At 41.4% G+C, this 14,807-nt stretch overlaps 1 protein-coding gene across 3 annotated transcripts in view; it reads right to left on the bottom strand.

Annotated features, from left to right (window-relative positions):
• Positions 1-14,807, bottom strand: part of GNB4 (G protein subunit beta 4) — a 55,210-nt gene that overhangs the window by 20,348 nt on the left and 20,055 nt on the right. For all 3 annotated transcript variants that reach the window (XM_045788700.2, XM_045788701.2, XM_087861416.1), the window contains exons 2-4: positions 9,076-9,173; positions 1,674-1,712; positions 651-757 (exon numbers count right to left, since the gene is read on the bottom strand). In XM_045788700.2, the coding sequence (XP_045644656.1) occupies positions 651-757; positions 1,674-1,712; positions 9,076-9,132 (203 nt within the window). In that variant the 5' untranslated portion in view covers positions 9,133-9,173. The remainder of the gene's footprint in view (positions 1-650; positions 758-1,673; positions 1,713-9,075; positions 9,174-14,807) is intronic.

Raw genomic sequence — 14,807 nt, forward strand, 5'->3', positions numbered from 1 at the left:
GCTTTGTTTGCTGGCTAAACATGACCCTTGACTAAATAACTATTAGTTACTGAAGTTTTGCTTTGGACACTTTCACTAGGGTATAAAATTCAGAAGATGCAAAAAAGCTACCCAGTGGGGGGGGGGGGGAGTCACCTTCCGAACCCTGTCACCAAGCCACCTGGATCCCTTCCCTATAGGTAAATAACATTAGCAGGAATTTATGTAGCAGCTGCCACAAATTTTTTTTTTATGAAAGGGAAGATAACAGTAGGATATGGGGCAGAAGCTGATTTTTTTTTTTTTTTTTTTTTTTTTTTTTTTTTTTTAGGTAGGCTCCATGTGCACCTTGAACTCAACAACCCTGAGATCACGACCTGAGCTGAGATCAAGAGTTGGACACTTAACTGAATGAGCCACCGAGGCACCCCTGAAAGAAATTCTTTAAAAATCAATTGGTGGGGCGCCTGGGTGGCTCAGCTGGTTAAGAGGTTAAGTGCCTGTCTTTGGCTCAGGTCATGATCCCAGGGTCCTGGGACTGAGGCCTGCCTTGGGCTCCCTGCTCAGCGAGGAGTCTGCTTGAGGTTCTCTCTCCTCTTTCCTCCCACCCCTCTCCCCCCCCATCTCTTAAAAAAAGAAAAAAGAAAAAAAAAAAAAAGGCAGGTACAAACCTTGAATCATATCCCCAGTGCATAGCATATATCTTAGCTAGGTGACCCCTCAACGTACGCCTCGTTCGCATTTGGATTCGGCCCACGGAATCCATATTTGATGTGATCTTTAGAAAGCACCGAGAATATTATTTTTTACATCTCAGACAATAAAGTAGAAATAACAGGCATAAGACAGAAGACAAATTTATGGCAACTGAAGATAGTTTAAATAATTCCAGAGCCATTACAGGATCAGTAAGCTGAAGAAAAACTATGACTTAAAATGATCCTATTTGCACACCTTCCAGTGAGAATATCTATTACAGACTATTAACTTTTAAGAACTGACATACCTCCCAACTTCAGTAAAAAAAAGAAAAAAAAAAAAGCCACAAATAAAGGTCAAATAGATGATCAAAGAGTAAAACGTGGATACTTTTCACGGTCTATGAGAAAGCAAGCTTTAGTACAGCACATAAAATAATAAACATTATCGGGGCGCCTGGGTGGCACAGCGGTTAAGCGTCTGCCTTCGGCTCAGGGCGTGATCCCAGGGTCCTGGGATCGAGCCCCACATCAGGCTCTTCTGCTATGAGCCTGCTTCTTCCTCTCCCACTCCCCCTGCTTGTGTTCCCTCTCTTCGCTGGCTGTCTCTATCTCTGTCGAATAAATAAATAAAATCTTTAAAAAATAATAATAATAATAAACATTATCAATATAAGTTAAACTAATGAAACCTCCCTAAGAGTTAATGTAAGGGAAAAAAAGTACAACCACCACATACTGAAAAGAATCAGAAGTTACCTAAAAAAACACATTACGAATCTACGTATTTTTACAGTATTTGCTTTTTCACAGGCTTCTATTTTAACAAGCTTTAAAAAGCACACGTATAGCATCTGACGAATTAGTTTTTAAATACAGATCTCACTTTTTTTTCAATTAAATACTAACAAAAACCATCTAAATGTCATTTGCATCCATGTCAAGCTTTTTCATGTGAATTACTAAAATGAATGGAGGGGGGAAAAAACACTTTACCTGAATAAGCGTTGCATCATTACACGCTTTCCTGGCATCCTGAAGTAAAGAAAGAGGATGGTAAGCCATTTAAACGTGGACTCCTCTGGCTAGGACTTAAAATACTACTTTCCTCGAAAATGTGGACTTACAAATACACCTTTCACTGTACCACACATTCTTTAAAGTTCAGTGGTTAGTACCTTCACAACTTCGTGCAACCACCACCACTAATTCTAGAACACTTGCCATTAAAAAGAAGAAGAAGAAGAAACAAAGAAACAAAAAAAAATCCCTATACCTCCTAACTCCCTTATTCCCCGGTAATCACTACTCTCCTTTACGTCTCTATGGGCTTGCCCATTCCGGACATCTCATGTAAATGGAATCCCATAATATGAACTTCTGTGTCTGGCTTCTTTCACTTAATGTAGGTTTTCAGATCTATCCATGTTGTAGCAAATGTCAGTACTCCGCTTCTTTTTATGGCTAATATTCCACTGTATGGATGGATCACGCTGTTTACCCATTAACTGACGGACATTAAAGTTCTTTCCACTTTTTGGCTTTTGTGAATAATGAGGCTGTGAACATTCATGTACGGGTTGTGTGTACACGTTTTCAGTTCTCCTGGGTGTGTACCTAAGAGTGGTGATGTGGTAACTCTGCAACTGACTCTTTAATCAGGTGTCTAATTGCATTCCTCACAGCAGCTGCACCATTTTACATTCCCACCAGAAACGGACGATGAGCTTTCCGATTTCTCATCCTCACCCACTGTCGTCCTTTATTATTTTATCCATTTTCATGGTTGTGAAGTGCTCTCTCACTGTAGTTTTGATTTGCATTTCCCTAAGGATTAGTGCTGGTGACCATCTTTTTCATGTGGAGTATCTATCTGTACACGTGCCTACCGGCCATCCGTAGGTCTTTGGAGAAAGGCCTATTCAAATCCTTTGCCCATTTTTAAATTGCATTATTGTTGAATTGTAGGAGCTCTTTACATATTCTGGAGACTAGATCCTTATCAGATGTATGATTTGCAAATATTTTCTCCCATTCTGTAGGTTGTCTTTTCATTTTCTTGATTATAGTGTCCTTATACAAGTTTTTAATTTTAATGAAGTCCGATTTATCTATTTCTTCTGTTGGTTGGACTTCCAGTGTCATACTAAACTGCTGCCGAATCCAAGGTCAAAGATGTTTAGTTCTAAAATTTTAACACTTTTTTAAAAAAGATTTTATTTGAGAGAGCGTGCACGCATGAGTGGGAGGGGCAAAGAGAAAAAGAGCATCTCAAGCAGACTCCACCCTGAGCACGGAGCTGGAGCCTGATGCGGGTCTTGATCCCAGAACCCTGAGATCACGACCCAAGCCAAAACCAAGAGTTGGACACTTAACTGACTGCACCACCCAGGCGCCCCTAAATTTTTTTTTTTTACACTTTTAGCGTTTATATTTAGGTACCATTTTCAGTTAATTTTTATAAGTGGTATGAGGTAGGAGTCCAAATTCATTCTTTTGTATGTGGATATCCAGTTGTCCCAGCACCATCTGTTGAAAAGACTGTCTTTCCCTCTCAAATGGTCTTGTTATCCTCGTTGAAAAATCAATCGGCCCTAGATATACAGGTTCATTTAGGGACTCAATTCTATTCCACTGTGTGAATATACTTCTGGTTTATGATTAAAAGATTTTAAATTGCATCCCCATGAGTAAACATGAAGTAGGTTGATTTAATAAGCCCACAGTATTCAGAGTTATATTTGTTACTAAGCTTCAGAAAAAAGGTTCAGAGTTCCCTTTTGGTTTGTTCTGGCATCTAGAAGTTGAGGTGACAGGAAGGATATTTATAGCATGCTTGGGTCATTTCAGAAATATTTTTATAAATATATAAGCACTTCTTTAAAATGCTTAGTATCTGTAAACAGTGTACCTGCAATTAGAAATAAAATATTTTAGAGCCAATGAGGAAAAGATAGGAAAATCAGGAAGACAATTTCTGTAACAGGAACGGCTCCTACTGAGTCACACCTACATACGAACAGCAAGGCCTACATGTGAGCAGGTGTTTATGTTTAAGCATGACAGGACAGCCTTTCAGAGAGACCTTAAATGTTTACACAAACTGAAGGGAATTATCAAAACTAAGGTAACAGTGAAACAAATCAATAGAACAAAACATTTAATAAGCAGCAAGAGGTTTTAAACCGAGTTTCTCAATAAATTGAGAGGATTCATAGAACATGGGCCAATCAGAAGCACAATTCTTCCTACTAGACTTGAAACCATTTTTTCCCCTCTCAAAAGGGTAGTATCCTCTTCAACGCTTTCCCTACAGTACTCAGGTACTCCTGGGCCAAGAGGAAGCACACCGTATCTGAAGAAATGCCCCAAACGGACAACTTGTCCCCGTCAGCCAAGGGAAAAAGGCCGCCTCCGCTTGCGGCAAAGACTAGATGGAACACACGACCTTTCAACCTATTTATAACACTTCGAGTACTTCTATGTAAGGATGTTCATAAGTAGTTACACAAACATATGATTTGATTCTCTCATTCTTAGTCAAATTGTGGGTTGCGAAACCTCATTTGGCAAGGAATAATTTAGTCCAGTTTCCTACAATGAAAAGAATTTTCAGAAATGACAGTGATGGCCTGAGCTGTGTTCCAAAACTGGTGGAGTTACAGACCAAATTCTAGAAACAGCGTTTGTGAAAACGAACTATCGTTGTTTAGGTCATCTTTCTTAATTCAGTCACTCAATTAAAAAAAAAAATCTGTGTCAGGTACTATTCTGGGCACACAGTTACAGCAGGAGACAAACCAGAAATGCCAGCCCTCATAGAGGGCTTGTAATATTAACAGTACAATTAAATTGTCAGTGAAAATTATTGAATAGTGCAAATTGGTAAAAATTAAACCCAGGAATATAAGCATTCTACAAGTAACAGTTTCCTGCAGATCATGCAAAGATTCTACTCACATGCAGAAGAATTTACTCTTATGAACACTTATCCATTATAAAACTGAATATAAAATTATTCCCAATTAAAGGTGGAAGTCCGTATTATCCACTATAAGACATTTTTGTGCAAGAGAAAGGGGACGTATTTTTCACTCCAAATAACAATTACAAAAGAAAAATCTGTTTTCTCTAATTCTGTTTTTTTAATTTAAAATAAATCCTATTGTGTAAGATTGCATACATTTCTATTATGTCACATGTTTATACCATAGTGAAGTACACAGATTATATTCTAGAAGTGAGGGGGAAAGATAGAGGGAGGGTCTTTAAATGTAGCATGACACGATTAAACGGAGGACAGTACATGGCACCTTACATACACGTGGCTACTTGAAATCACAGGAGAGGAATGTAAGCACCTGCACCCACACCGCTGTGTTTGGGATGCTGGTGAGCTGTGAAAAAGGGCGAGGACACAGAATTTGCCAGCCAAGTACGAGGAGCAGAGGCAAATGCACACAAGGAACTCTAAAACAAGGCCAGCTAACCATTTACTGGTAAGTCCTTTGCACGTCATTTCACACGATGATCCTCCCCACAGACCTCCACAGTGGGCCCTAGTATTCTCTCACTTTACAGGAAAGATATCAAGAATTATAGAAGTTAAACTTGCTCATGGCACAGAAGAATGAAAAGCTGGAGCCCATGCACTTTCCACCATGCCATGCTGCCTGCCTTCCAATAAAAGCAGAATCAATCTGAGTACAGGACCCTGGTGAGGCTTTTCAGACGACTGGGACTCAATGAAAAGGAGTCGCGGGAGAAACACTGGAGCAAAGGTAGTATAATCCTGGGCAAAGGATACCATCTGTAAAAGGATGACGAAGGGGAGAAGAGCAATGCACGTCCAGGGAACAGCCGCCAGACTCACAGGACTACAACAGAGGCCGTAGAGCGGGATGTTAGTACAGGCCGCAGGGCTGGGAGGGCACAGCATCTTGAATCAAAATATACCTGGCCAGAGGGGCGCCTGGGTGGCTCAGTCCATGGAGTGTCTGCCGTCAGCTCGGGTCATGATCGCAGGGTCCTGGGATCGATCCCCACATCGGACTCCCCTGCTAGGTGGGTCAGCTTCTCCTTCTCCCCCTCCCCACAGCTCGTGCGTTCGCACGCAAGCACTCTCTCCAATAAACAAAATCTTTAAAAAAATATATATGAACCTGACCTGAATCCTGGAGCTACCACTTAGTAGTTATGTGAACTTGGCAAGTTATTTCATCTCTGAGGATCAGTTTCCTCAGCTATAAAACAAAGCAACACCATCTGCCTCACAGGGTTGCTAAGAGGATTAATGAAATTCACATGAGAACATGTGTTTGGCCAATCATGCCAGGCAAGGACACCACTAGGAACTTATAGATCAATATCCCTGATGAACATAGACGTAAAAATCCTCAACAGGGGCGCCTGGGTGGCACAGCGGTTGGGCGTCTGCCTTCGGCTCAGGGCGTGATCCTGGCGTTATGGGATTGAGCCCCACATCAGGCTCCTCCGCTGTGAGCCTGCTTCTTCCTCTTCCACTCCCCTGCTTGTGTTCCCTCTCTCGCTGGCTGTCTCTATCTCTGTTGAATAAATAAATAAAATCTTAAAAAAAAAAATCCTCAACAAACTATTAGCAAACCGAATTCAACCATGCATTAAAACAATCACACCATAATCAAGTGAGACTTATTTCAGGGATGCAAGGATGGCTCAACATCCACAAATCAATGATAGATACATTAACAAAATGAAAGATAAAAACGTATGCAGTTTTTGTCAAATGCAGAAAGGCATTTGACAAAATTCAACATCCATTTATGAGAAAAACTCTCAGAAAAGTGGGTATAGAGGAAGTGTACCTCAACATAATAAAGGTCCTATATGACAAGCCCACAGCTAACATCATAACAATGAAAAGCTGAAACCTTTCCCTCTAACATCAGGAACAAGACAAGGATGCCCACTCTTCCCACTTTAATGCAACACGTTACTGCAAGTCCTCACCAGAGCAATTAGGCAAGAAAAAGGAATAAAGGCATTCAAACTGGAAAGAAATAAAACTGTCACTGTTTGCAGATGACATGATATTATATAGGAAACCCTAAAGACTCCACAAAAACAGCAGCAGCAACAACAAAAAAAACCACATTAGAAATAAATTCAGTAAAGCTGCAAGATATACAAAATACATACAAGATACACCAAAATCTATCATTTCTATATACTCAGTACTATCAGAAAGAAAAATCAGGAAAACAATCCCATTTACAATTGCATCCAAAAAAATAAAACACTTAGGGATAAATGTAACCAAGGAGGTGAGAAACCTGTACACTGAAAACCACTAAGACACAGATGAAAGAAACAACACACAAATCAATAGAAAGCTGTTCTACACTCATGGATCGGAAGAAGACTGTTAAAATGTCCATACTGCCCAAAGCAAGCTACGGATGCGATGCAGTCCCTATCAAAATTCAAACAGCATTTTTCACACAAATACAATTTTACATCCTAAATTCTGTATGAAACTGCAAAAGATCCTGAGTAGCCAAAGAAATTTTGAGACAAAAGAATACAACAGGAGGCATCGGTTCTCAAACTACATGACGAAATGATAGTAATCAAACAGTATGGTATTAGCATAAACATGGACACACGGATCAATAGAACAGAGAGCCCAGAAATACATCCACGCACGTATGGTCAGTGAATTTATGACAACAGGGGAAAGACTGTCTCTTTAAAATGGTGTTGGGAGAACTGGACAGCCACAAGCAAAAGAATGGAACTGTACCACCACCTTACACGATACACAAAAATAAACTCAAGATGGACTGAACATTTGAAACCATCAAACTTCCAGAAGAAAACATAGGTGGTACGTACACATGGAGTATTATTCAGCCATTAAAAAAATTTGCCATTTCCAACAACATGGGTGGACCCTGTGAGCATTAAGTGAAAGAAGCCAAAGACAAATACCATATGATCTCATGTATATGTAATCCAAAAAAAAAAAAAAAAAAATCCAAGCTCATACAGAACTTTTTTTTTTTTTAATGACACAGTCATGTGACCATGTGCTTAGCCAGTCAGTCCTGTTCAGCTCTGGAGTAAGTGACAGAAAGCAGAGACGGCAGAGAATCCATTCTGGTGCTGGCAACAACATCTACTTCAGAGAGTATTCTGTGAAGCCTTCTCCCCTCATCCCGGGCAAAATAAATCCCTCCTTTGTTTCCACAACTTTGTCGGACACCTAAACTATCAAACTCAGAGTCCTCATTCATCCAAATCATCCACTTCCTTGAGTTCCCGGCAGTGAGATTCGGTTAGGATTTAATCCAATCAGAATCAACATTTTCTTGGTGAGTGTTCTTCAGCCGTCGCGCTGCTTCCTCCTGCTCCTTTCCTCTCTCTTCTTGTAATATCCTTGTACAGATCTGTGCTCGATCCTTTCTTCCGATTCTTCACTCACCCCATCAGAGGGGTTCTGAACCAGCCCTCGCAGAAGGTTCACGGCCGGGGGGCTGGGGGGACATGTAGGGGTTGTGGGGGGGCCAGCGGCGTTCCGAGTCCTTGGGGATTCTCCTGGCTTTGCGCTGAAGTTCTTCAGGTCTCTCCCTTACTGCTTCCGTCCTTGCTGTCTCCGAAGTAAGCAGCCAGAGCCAGGCTACAATTCAGTCTCTTCCCTCGACCCCGCTCACCGAGAGGCTTCCGACACACGAAGGAATACACACATGCCATCTTTCACGGCATGCGAGCTTCCTTGATATTCCTCCGTCCAGGCAAACCGGTTTCCACTGTTCCAGAGGATTACTGGTGTTTTTACTGAGGAATACTACCCACTTGGCAGAAGCCCTCCCTCCGAGCCTTCCCACACCCTGACGCATCACTCTGATTTGTGACGCGAAGCTCTAAGTGTCTTCTGATTTTGTTGTCAGATGGAACTTGTATTTAAGTTCTTTGCTGTTTTGAGTTGATTTCCAAGAGTAAAAGATGACAGACGTGTCTTTATTATGCCACTAATAACTTTTAATGTTTTTCTGCAATCTACTATTTTAGAGATTCGTATTTTCCTAGGGTATCACAATGTGGTAACATCTGCCTCATCACATTGCACCAAAAACCAAACTATGATTCCAAGTGTGTGACTAAGAGGATTAGGTTTGTCTTTCAGCAGGAATTACATATAGAAAATTAACTTCTCAGGGACACAGAGGTCGTAAGTCCACACAGATATTTGTTAGGAATGCTTTTTAGAGAGTACTTTAGAGGTAGGATAAAACCAAATTGACACTTCAAGACTGATACATTTAATATATGTAGACTGATGCAGTAACGAACACATCTCATTCATTGCTGGTACTAAATAAAAGTGTTAACACTCCAAAACTAGAAACTTTGCTCTTACCTGGATCTGATTCCGCAGCTGTTCGGCCTCCTGCCTCAACTGCTCCAGTTCGCTCATCCTTCCACGTGTTTGCCTCGGAAATTAGCAAGTGAAAGCAACTGTAAAAAAAAAAAAAAAAAGAGCAAGCTGAATTCAGTTCTCCATTTCCATATCAATCTACTTTTTAAACTACTGACCTAGAGTTTCTTTTTGATTCTTCTGAAACTCAACTGAGCTAGCAATTCCAAGTTCCATAACAGCCGACTTAGTAAGTACAGATCGAGATTAATGGTCTGATAAAGAAGGTGATCCGAGGATGGAAAAGAAATCTTTTGAGTCGTAATATTCAAGACTAAATTACAGACTGTTAGTATTAGAATGCAGCCCAGTGAGAAATACTTTACAATACTTCAGAGAGCACCCATAATATCTATTTATTCCCCATTTAGATGTCTAATGGGCACCAGAGTTCATACCTCAAAGCTGAACCCCACTCCACCCCCAGGTCTTCCCTGTCTCAGTAAATGGAAATTCAGTCCCGTCAACCCTTCAAGCCCAACACCCGGGAGTCAATCTTATGTTTTTCACACCCCACATGCAATCCATCAGCAAAGCCTGCCAGTTCTTCCTTCAGAAAATTATCTAGGATCTGATCAACCCCGATTACCTCCACTCTGCCTACCTTGAGCCACCACCATCTCTCACCTGGTCTCCTCTCTACTGCTCTTGACCACGCCCCAGTCTATCCTAAATACAGCAACAGAGTCATCCTTTCTTAAAACACCAGTCTTTCTTCTCCTTTAAATCCTACGAAGTTTTCCACTCCCATTCAGAGGAAAACCTAACTCTATCTTGACCTCCAGAGCCCTACCCAATCTCTTACGCACACCCCTCTGACCTTATCGATCAAGCTATCCCTCGCTCTGCTCCAGCCACTCCAAAGACTTCGATGTCCTTTGAACACGCTAAATAGGATCTAGTCTCAGTGTCTTTATACTTGCTCTTCCCCCGACCTGAAATGCTCTTATCCCTGTTATTTTCATTGCTTGCTGACTTTTGCTCAAATGGTACCTCCTCAGAGGGACGTTTGCTGACAGCCCATATGCACCCACCTGACCTGTAAGGCCACATGAGGACTCACCACCATCTAGCGTGTTGCTTACTTGTTGTTGGTTTCCTCCTGGTGAATGTAAGCTCCTTGCGGCAGGGACTTTGTTCGGTTTATTTTTTAGCTACATCCCTAGCACCTAGGCACTTCTCCAGTAAATAAACTAATCTGAAATAGCTTAATAAAGGAAAAGAAATTTTAAGGATTGAGGATGAATCATAGAACCCAAAGGCAGGGATATCACCACCTCAGGAAGAAACCAAAGCTGAAAACTGGTAGTATTGTCTACCCGAACTTCCTGTTTCTCTTTCTATTTGTTGTTCTTCTTTCTACGAAATAACTTTTTCTGCTTCTCCAAGCAGAAGACCCAGATTGTATTTCCTCAGGTCAAAATTAAGAGACCCAAAGGACTACCCCCATCTCCAAATTCCCATAAGAGAAACTCTGATTCCCGTAAGAGAGACTGTTTCTGGTGTCATCCGTCATTCACTTCAACTGTAGTACAAGTATCTGTTTATTAGGGTTAACTTTATTTTGTCAGAATAATAAGTTAATCTGTTAGGATTGCTTGGAATGGCATTAAACTATGAAGTAAGAAGAACTGACATCATTCTAATAGTCCATGTTCAATTTACTACTATGATATAGCTCTCCATTTATCTAAACTTCCAACAAATTTTGATAATTATAAGGCTTAACCATTTCTTGACGAAGTTCTGTTTAACAATTTAGTATGTTCCTTAGAGAGTACCAGACTGGTTAGATTACAGCCAATCTGGAATATGATTGTGCCTAACTGAAGATAAGGAGCATTCGAGTTCTTTAAATTCACAACCTTAATTACCCTTGCTGAACCATACTGAGGATATTCCTGGCCCCCAAATCCTAAAAACTCTGGTTCTGATGTTTCTTTATTTCCTGAGTTCCAAAAAAATCCTGGGCATGCCAAGCTGGTGTCAAGCTCTTACTGAGCCGCTAAGGTACTAAAAAGGAGTATCAAGGGACCCTCACAGATCTCACTAGTTTCAGGGTGTTCAAAGCCACCACTTCCCCCCACTACTGCCTTCCCACCCCAACAGCCAGCCACGTACAACTGCCTCTTTAAAGCGGAGCTTATCGGCAGCTGTAAGCAGAAAGAGGGGTCCCCGAAAAAGACCAATAGACATACTATCTTGAAAAGTCATTTCAGGTCCCCAGACATCTTGGGAAAGAATATAAAACAAACAGCCACGATCAGGCCCGGAGACTGACCGGACCCACACTCTCGACTTACCTTCGCCGATCTAAATCCCTTTGAGCACTCACACCAGGCCAACTGGAGCCAGAGAATTAACAATGCTGGCCTCTGCTTTTGCAGCTCCTCGTGACTCTGACCTGGACTCCGTCTTCCAACTTAGGACGACTTTTGCCTCACCTCCATGCGGTATTCCCCATTGCCCAAGCCCCTTCATGAATACGTCTGCACCCTTAGCTTAAAAGGTCCCCAAATTTTGTCCTTCTGGGAGACACTGATTTGGGGAGGGGAGACCCACTGTTCTCCTTTACTTATTGCAAGTAAAACCCTTCCTTTTCCTTTTCTTTGGCTAGGTTGTGTCTTTTGGCTCAACACTCACCAAGAGGCAAACCCAGTTTCAGGTCACATGGCTAGCAAGAGCCACTCAGGCTATGCTAGGATCTGTACAAGTGAAGGAGATTTTCCAACCTGCACGCCCAAAAGGATGGAGTACCATGAACAGAAATGGCAAATAGAAAGCAGTTTCCTCCTCACTACCACTCCATGGATGCGTTACTTTGGGGACAGGCCATGGGCCCTGAATACCCCTATACATTTTTCCTGGATGTGCCAAATATAAGGCCTTAAGCACTTTCACCTGGGCCATTTCTGAGACATGTATTTGGAGCAAGCAACCTTGAGGGATGAGACCATGTCTCCCCGCCGGGACAGAGCAGGCTTGCTTCCACTTACTCTGAAAGTGCTAAGTTCCCCAGGGTCAGTGTTTCTGGGCACTGGACACAAACCCAGTGTCTGTGCGGCATCTATCTAGGGCCCCCTGTGTTAACCCCACAGGAATTGAGGAACATGGGGGAATCAGCACAAATCAACACCAGGACAGGCTACTTCCTGTGCTGTAATAAAGTCCTTGGTCTCTGACCAAGGATTCTCACGTCTTCTGCTAGCATCCATGAAACAGTAACAGGCTAATTTACTAGCATGTAAGTAGTTAAAATCCCAGACACTTTGAAGTCCTTGAAGGAGAAGGTTGATAAGAGAGATGAGTTCAATGTGAAATATCGCGAGTTTGTGGTACATCTCTCCTTTTTATGGAGATAAAATTGACCTATAACATTGTGTTAGTTACTCTGTAAGTTTTAGTTACAGAATGTGATTTGACATTTATATATTACAATATGATTACCAAAGAGTTAACTATCCCATCACACAATTACCCTCTCCTCTCTGTAGAGAGAACACTTAGGATCTAGTCTCTCAGCAACTTTGAAGCATACACTACCGTGCAGCTGACTGTCATCACTGTGCCCCGCAGATCTCCAGAACTCGTTCACCCTCTACCTGCAAATGCACTTCCCTTCTTAAACAGGTGAGATTCCAGGTCTAGCACTTCACCCACAATTTTGCCAGCACCCTAGTTTCCCAACCATTTTATGCTATCATACGCAACAGACAAAAACCACAACCTTGTATGAACCTAACCACCTACTTTCTTTTGGCCAGTACTCAAGCGACCAAACACTGACCAAAAGAGTCAAACAGGGAGTATTAGTTATACTGCAAAGTCACTTCACGCATCTCAACTGGGCCCTCAAAACCACCCGGCAACCCTACACAGCTTTTTACTCATCACTTCCACTCTTACTATCAACTATGTCAGTTCCTTTGAACTCTAAGCTTCTGACCTTTCACACCCCCTCTTACAGATGAGCTTGCCTTCTACATCAGAGAAAACAGAAGCCATCAGACATGAACTCTTTCAATTTTCTACGACTAGATATATAAAACTATACAAACATAACGGACTCATCACATTCTCCTTTCCCTCTATTAAGAAGAGAGGAACTGACTTTTCTGTCATTTGGTCCAATTCCTCCACCAATGCTTTAAATCCTATCTACCGTCTTTTCAGTAATCTTACACTTCTAATTATCTCTTCTAGAACATTCGAGCTCTCATTTTCCTCATTGTTTTAGTCTTTTGGGAAAAATTTCAAACACAGAGAAAGGTAGAGAAATCAGTATAATGGACACCCACAATACCCACCATGTGATTTACAAATTGTTAATATTATTGTTGTATTTGCTTCTTGTTTTTGCTGAAGTATTTTCATTTCTATTTTTTTTTTTAAGATTTTATTTATTTGAGAGAAACAGACACACACACACACACACACAATACAAGCGGGGGCAGGGGGTAGGAGGTGAGGGAGAAGCAGGGAGCCCAACAACACAGGGCTCGATCCCAAGACCCTGAGAGATCATGACCTGAACTGAAGGCAGACGCTTAACCGACTGAGCCACCAAGGAGCCCCAATTTGCTGAAGTATTTTAAAATCAATCACAGACATCAAGACATTCCACTCTGAAATATGTCAGCATACATCTCCAAAAATATTAGGACACTTATCTATTAAACTGTAATGCCATTAATAGATCTACCAAAATTAACAGTAATTATTCAGGAGCTAATATACCTAGTCCATTTTCAAATTTCCCCAATTACTCTACCAATGTCTTTTTACATCTGATTTATTCAAATTAGGATCTAATTACGGACTACATAATACACTTGGTTATGTCTCCTGAGTCTCTCCATCTAGAAGTATCCACTGCCTGCTTTATTACCGCTAGAATGCTGACTTACTGGACAGAATGAACCACTTGTCCTATAGAATGTTCCACATTTTGTTTACTTCCTTAGGGTAACTTGTTTATCCTCTACACTGCCAGTAAACCGTAAGTTAGGTCTACAGATTAGATGATAGTCAAGTTCAACGTGTCTGGCAGGAATACTTCTAGGTAACACAGCAACCTTCATAGTGTAATGAATCTGAACAAATCATCTTTGTTTACGCACTATTTGTAAAGCTAAGATTGGTCAGGGTATTCAGGGGTTAACAGTTCAGTCTATTGTAAAGTTGTAATTCCTCACTTTCATCTGCCAAACCACCACGGGTGGGTAACCTTTCACTTTCAACTGGATGCCTTCTATCAGGGTTAAACATGCTCAAGTCTCTCCCTTAAAAGACACAGAGAGACAGACAGACAGACAGACAATGCCTTGATTCCACATTTCACCATCATGGACCCTCCTTTTTCTATCCTTCATTATGAACCCTCAAATAGAGCAGCCTACACATGACCCCTTTTCTTCACATGAAATTCTGAATTCTCAAGCCTCACTCCTGTCCAGCCACCTTCCACTAAGTTGAACCGGGCACCATGGAAAAGGAGGGGCTGTCAGAAAGCACGGGTCTCAGAAAGGTTTCTTTTCTTTTTTTTTTTTTTTTTTTAAGATTTTATTTATTTATTTGACAGAGACAGCCAGCGAGAGAGGGAACACAAGTAGGGGGAGTGGGAGAGGAAGAAGCAGGCTCATAGCGGAGGAGCCTGATGTGGGGCTCGATCCCAT

Source organism: Ursus americanus, chromosome 4 (assembly GCF_024610735.1).
Source record: "Ursus americanus isolate L20-20 chromosome 4, mUrsAme1.1.p, whole genome shotgun sequence".
NCBI classification, from domain to species: Eukaryota; Metazoa; Chordata; class Mammalia; order Carnivora; family Ursidae; genus Ursus; species Ursus americanus.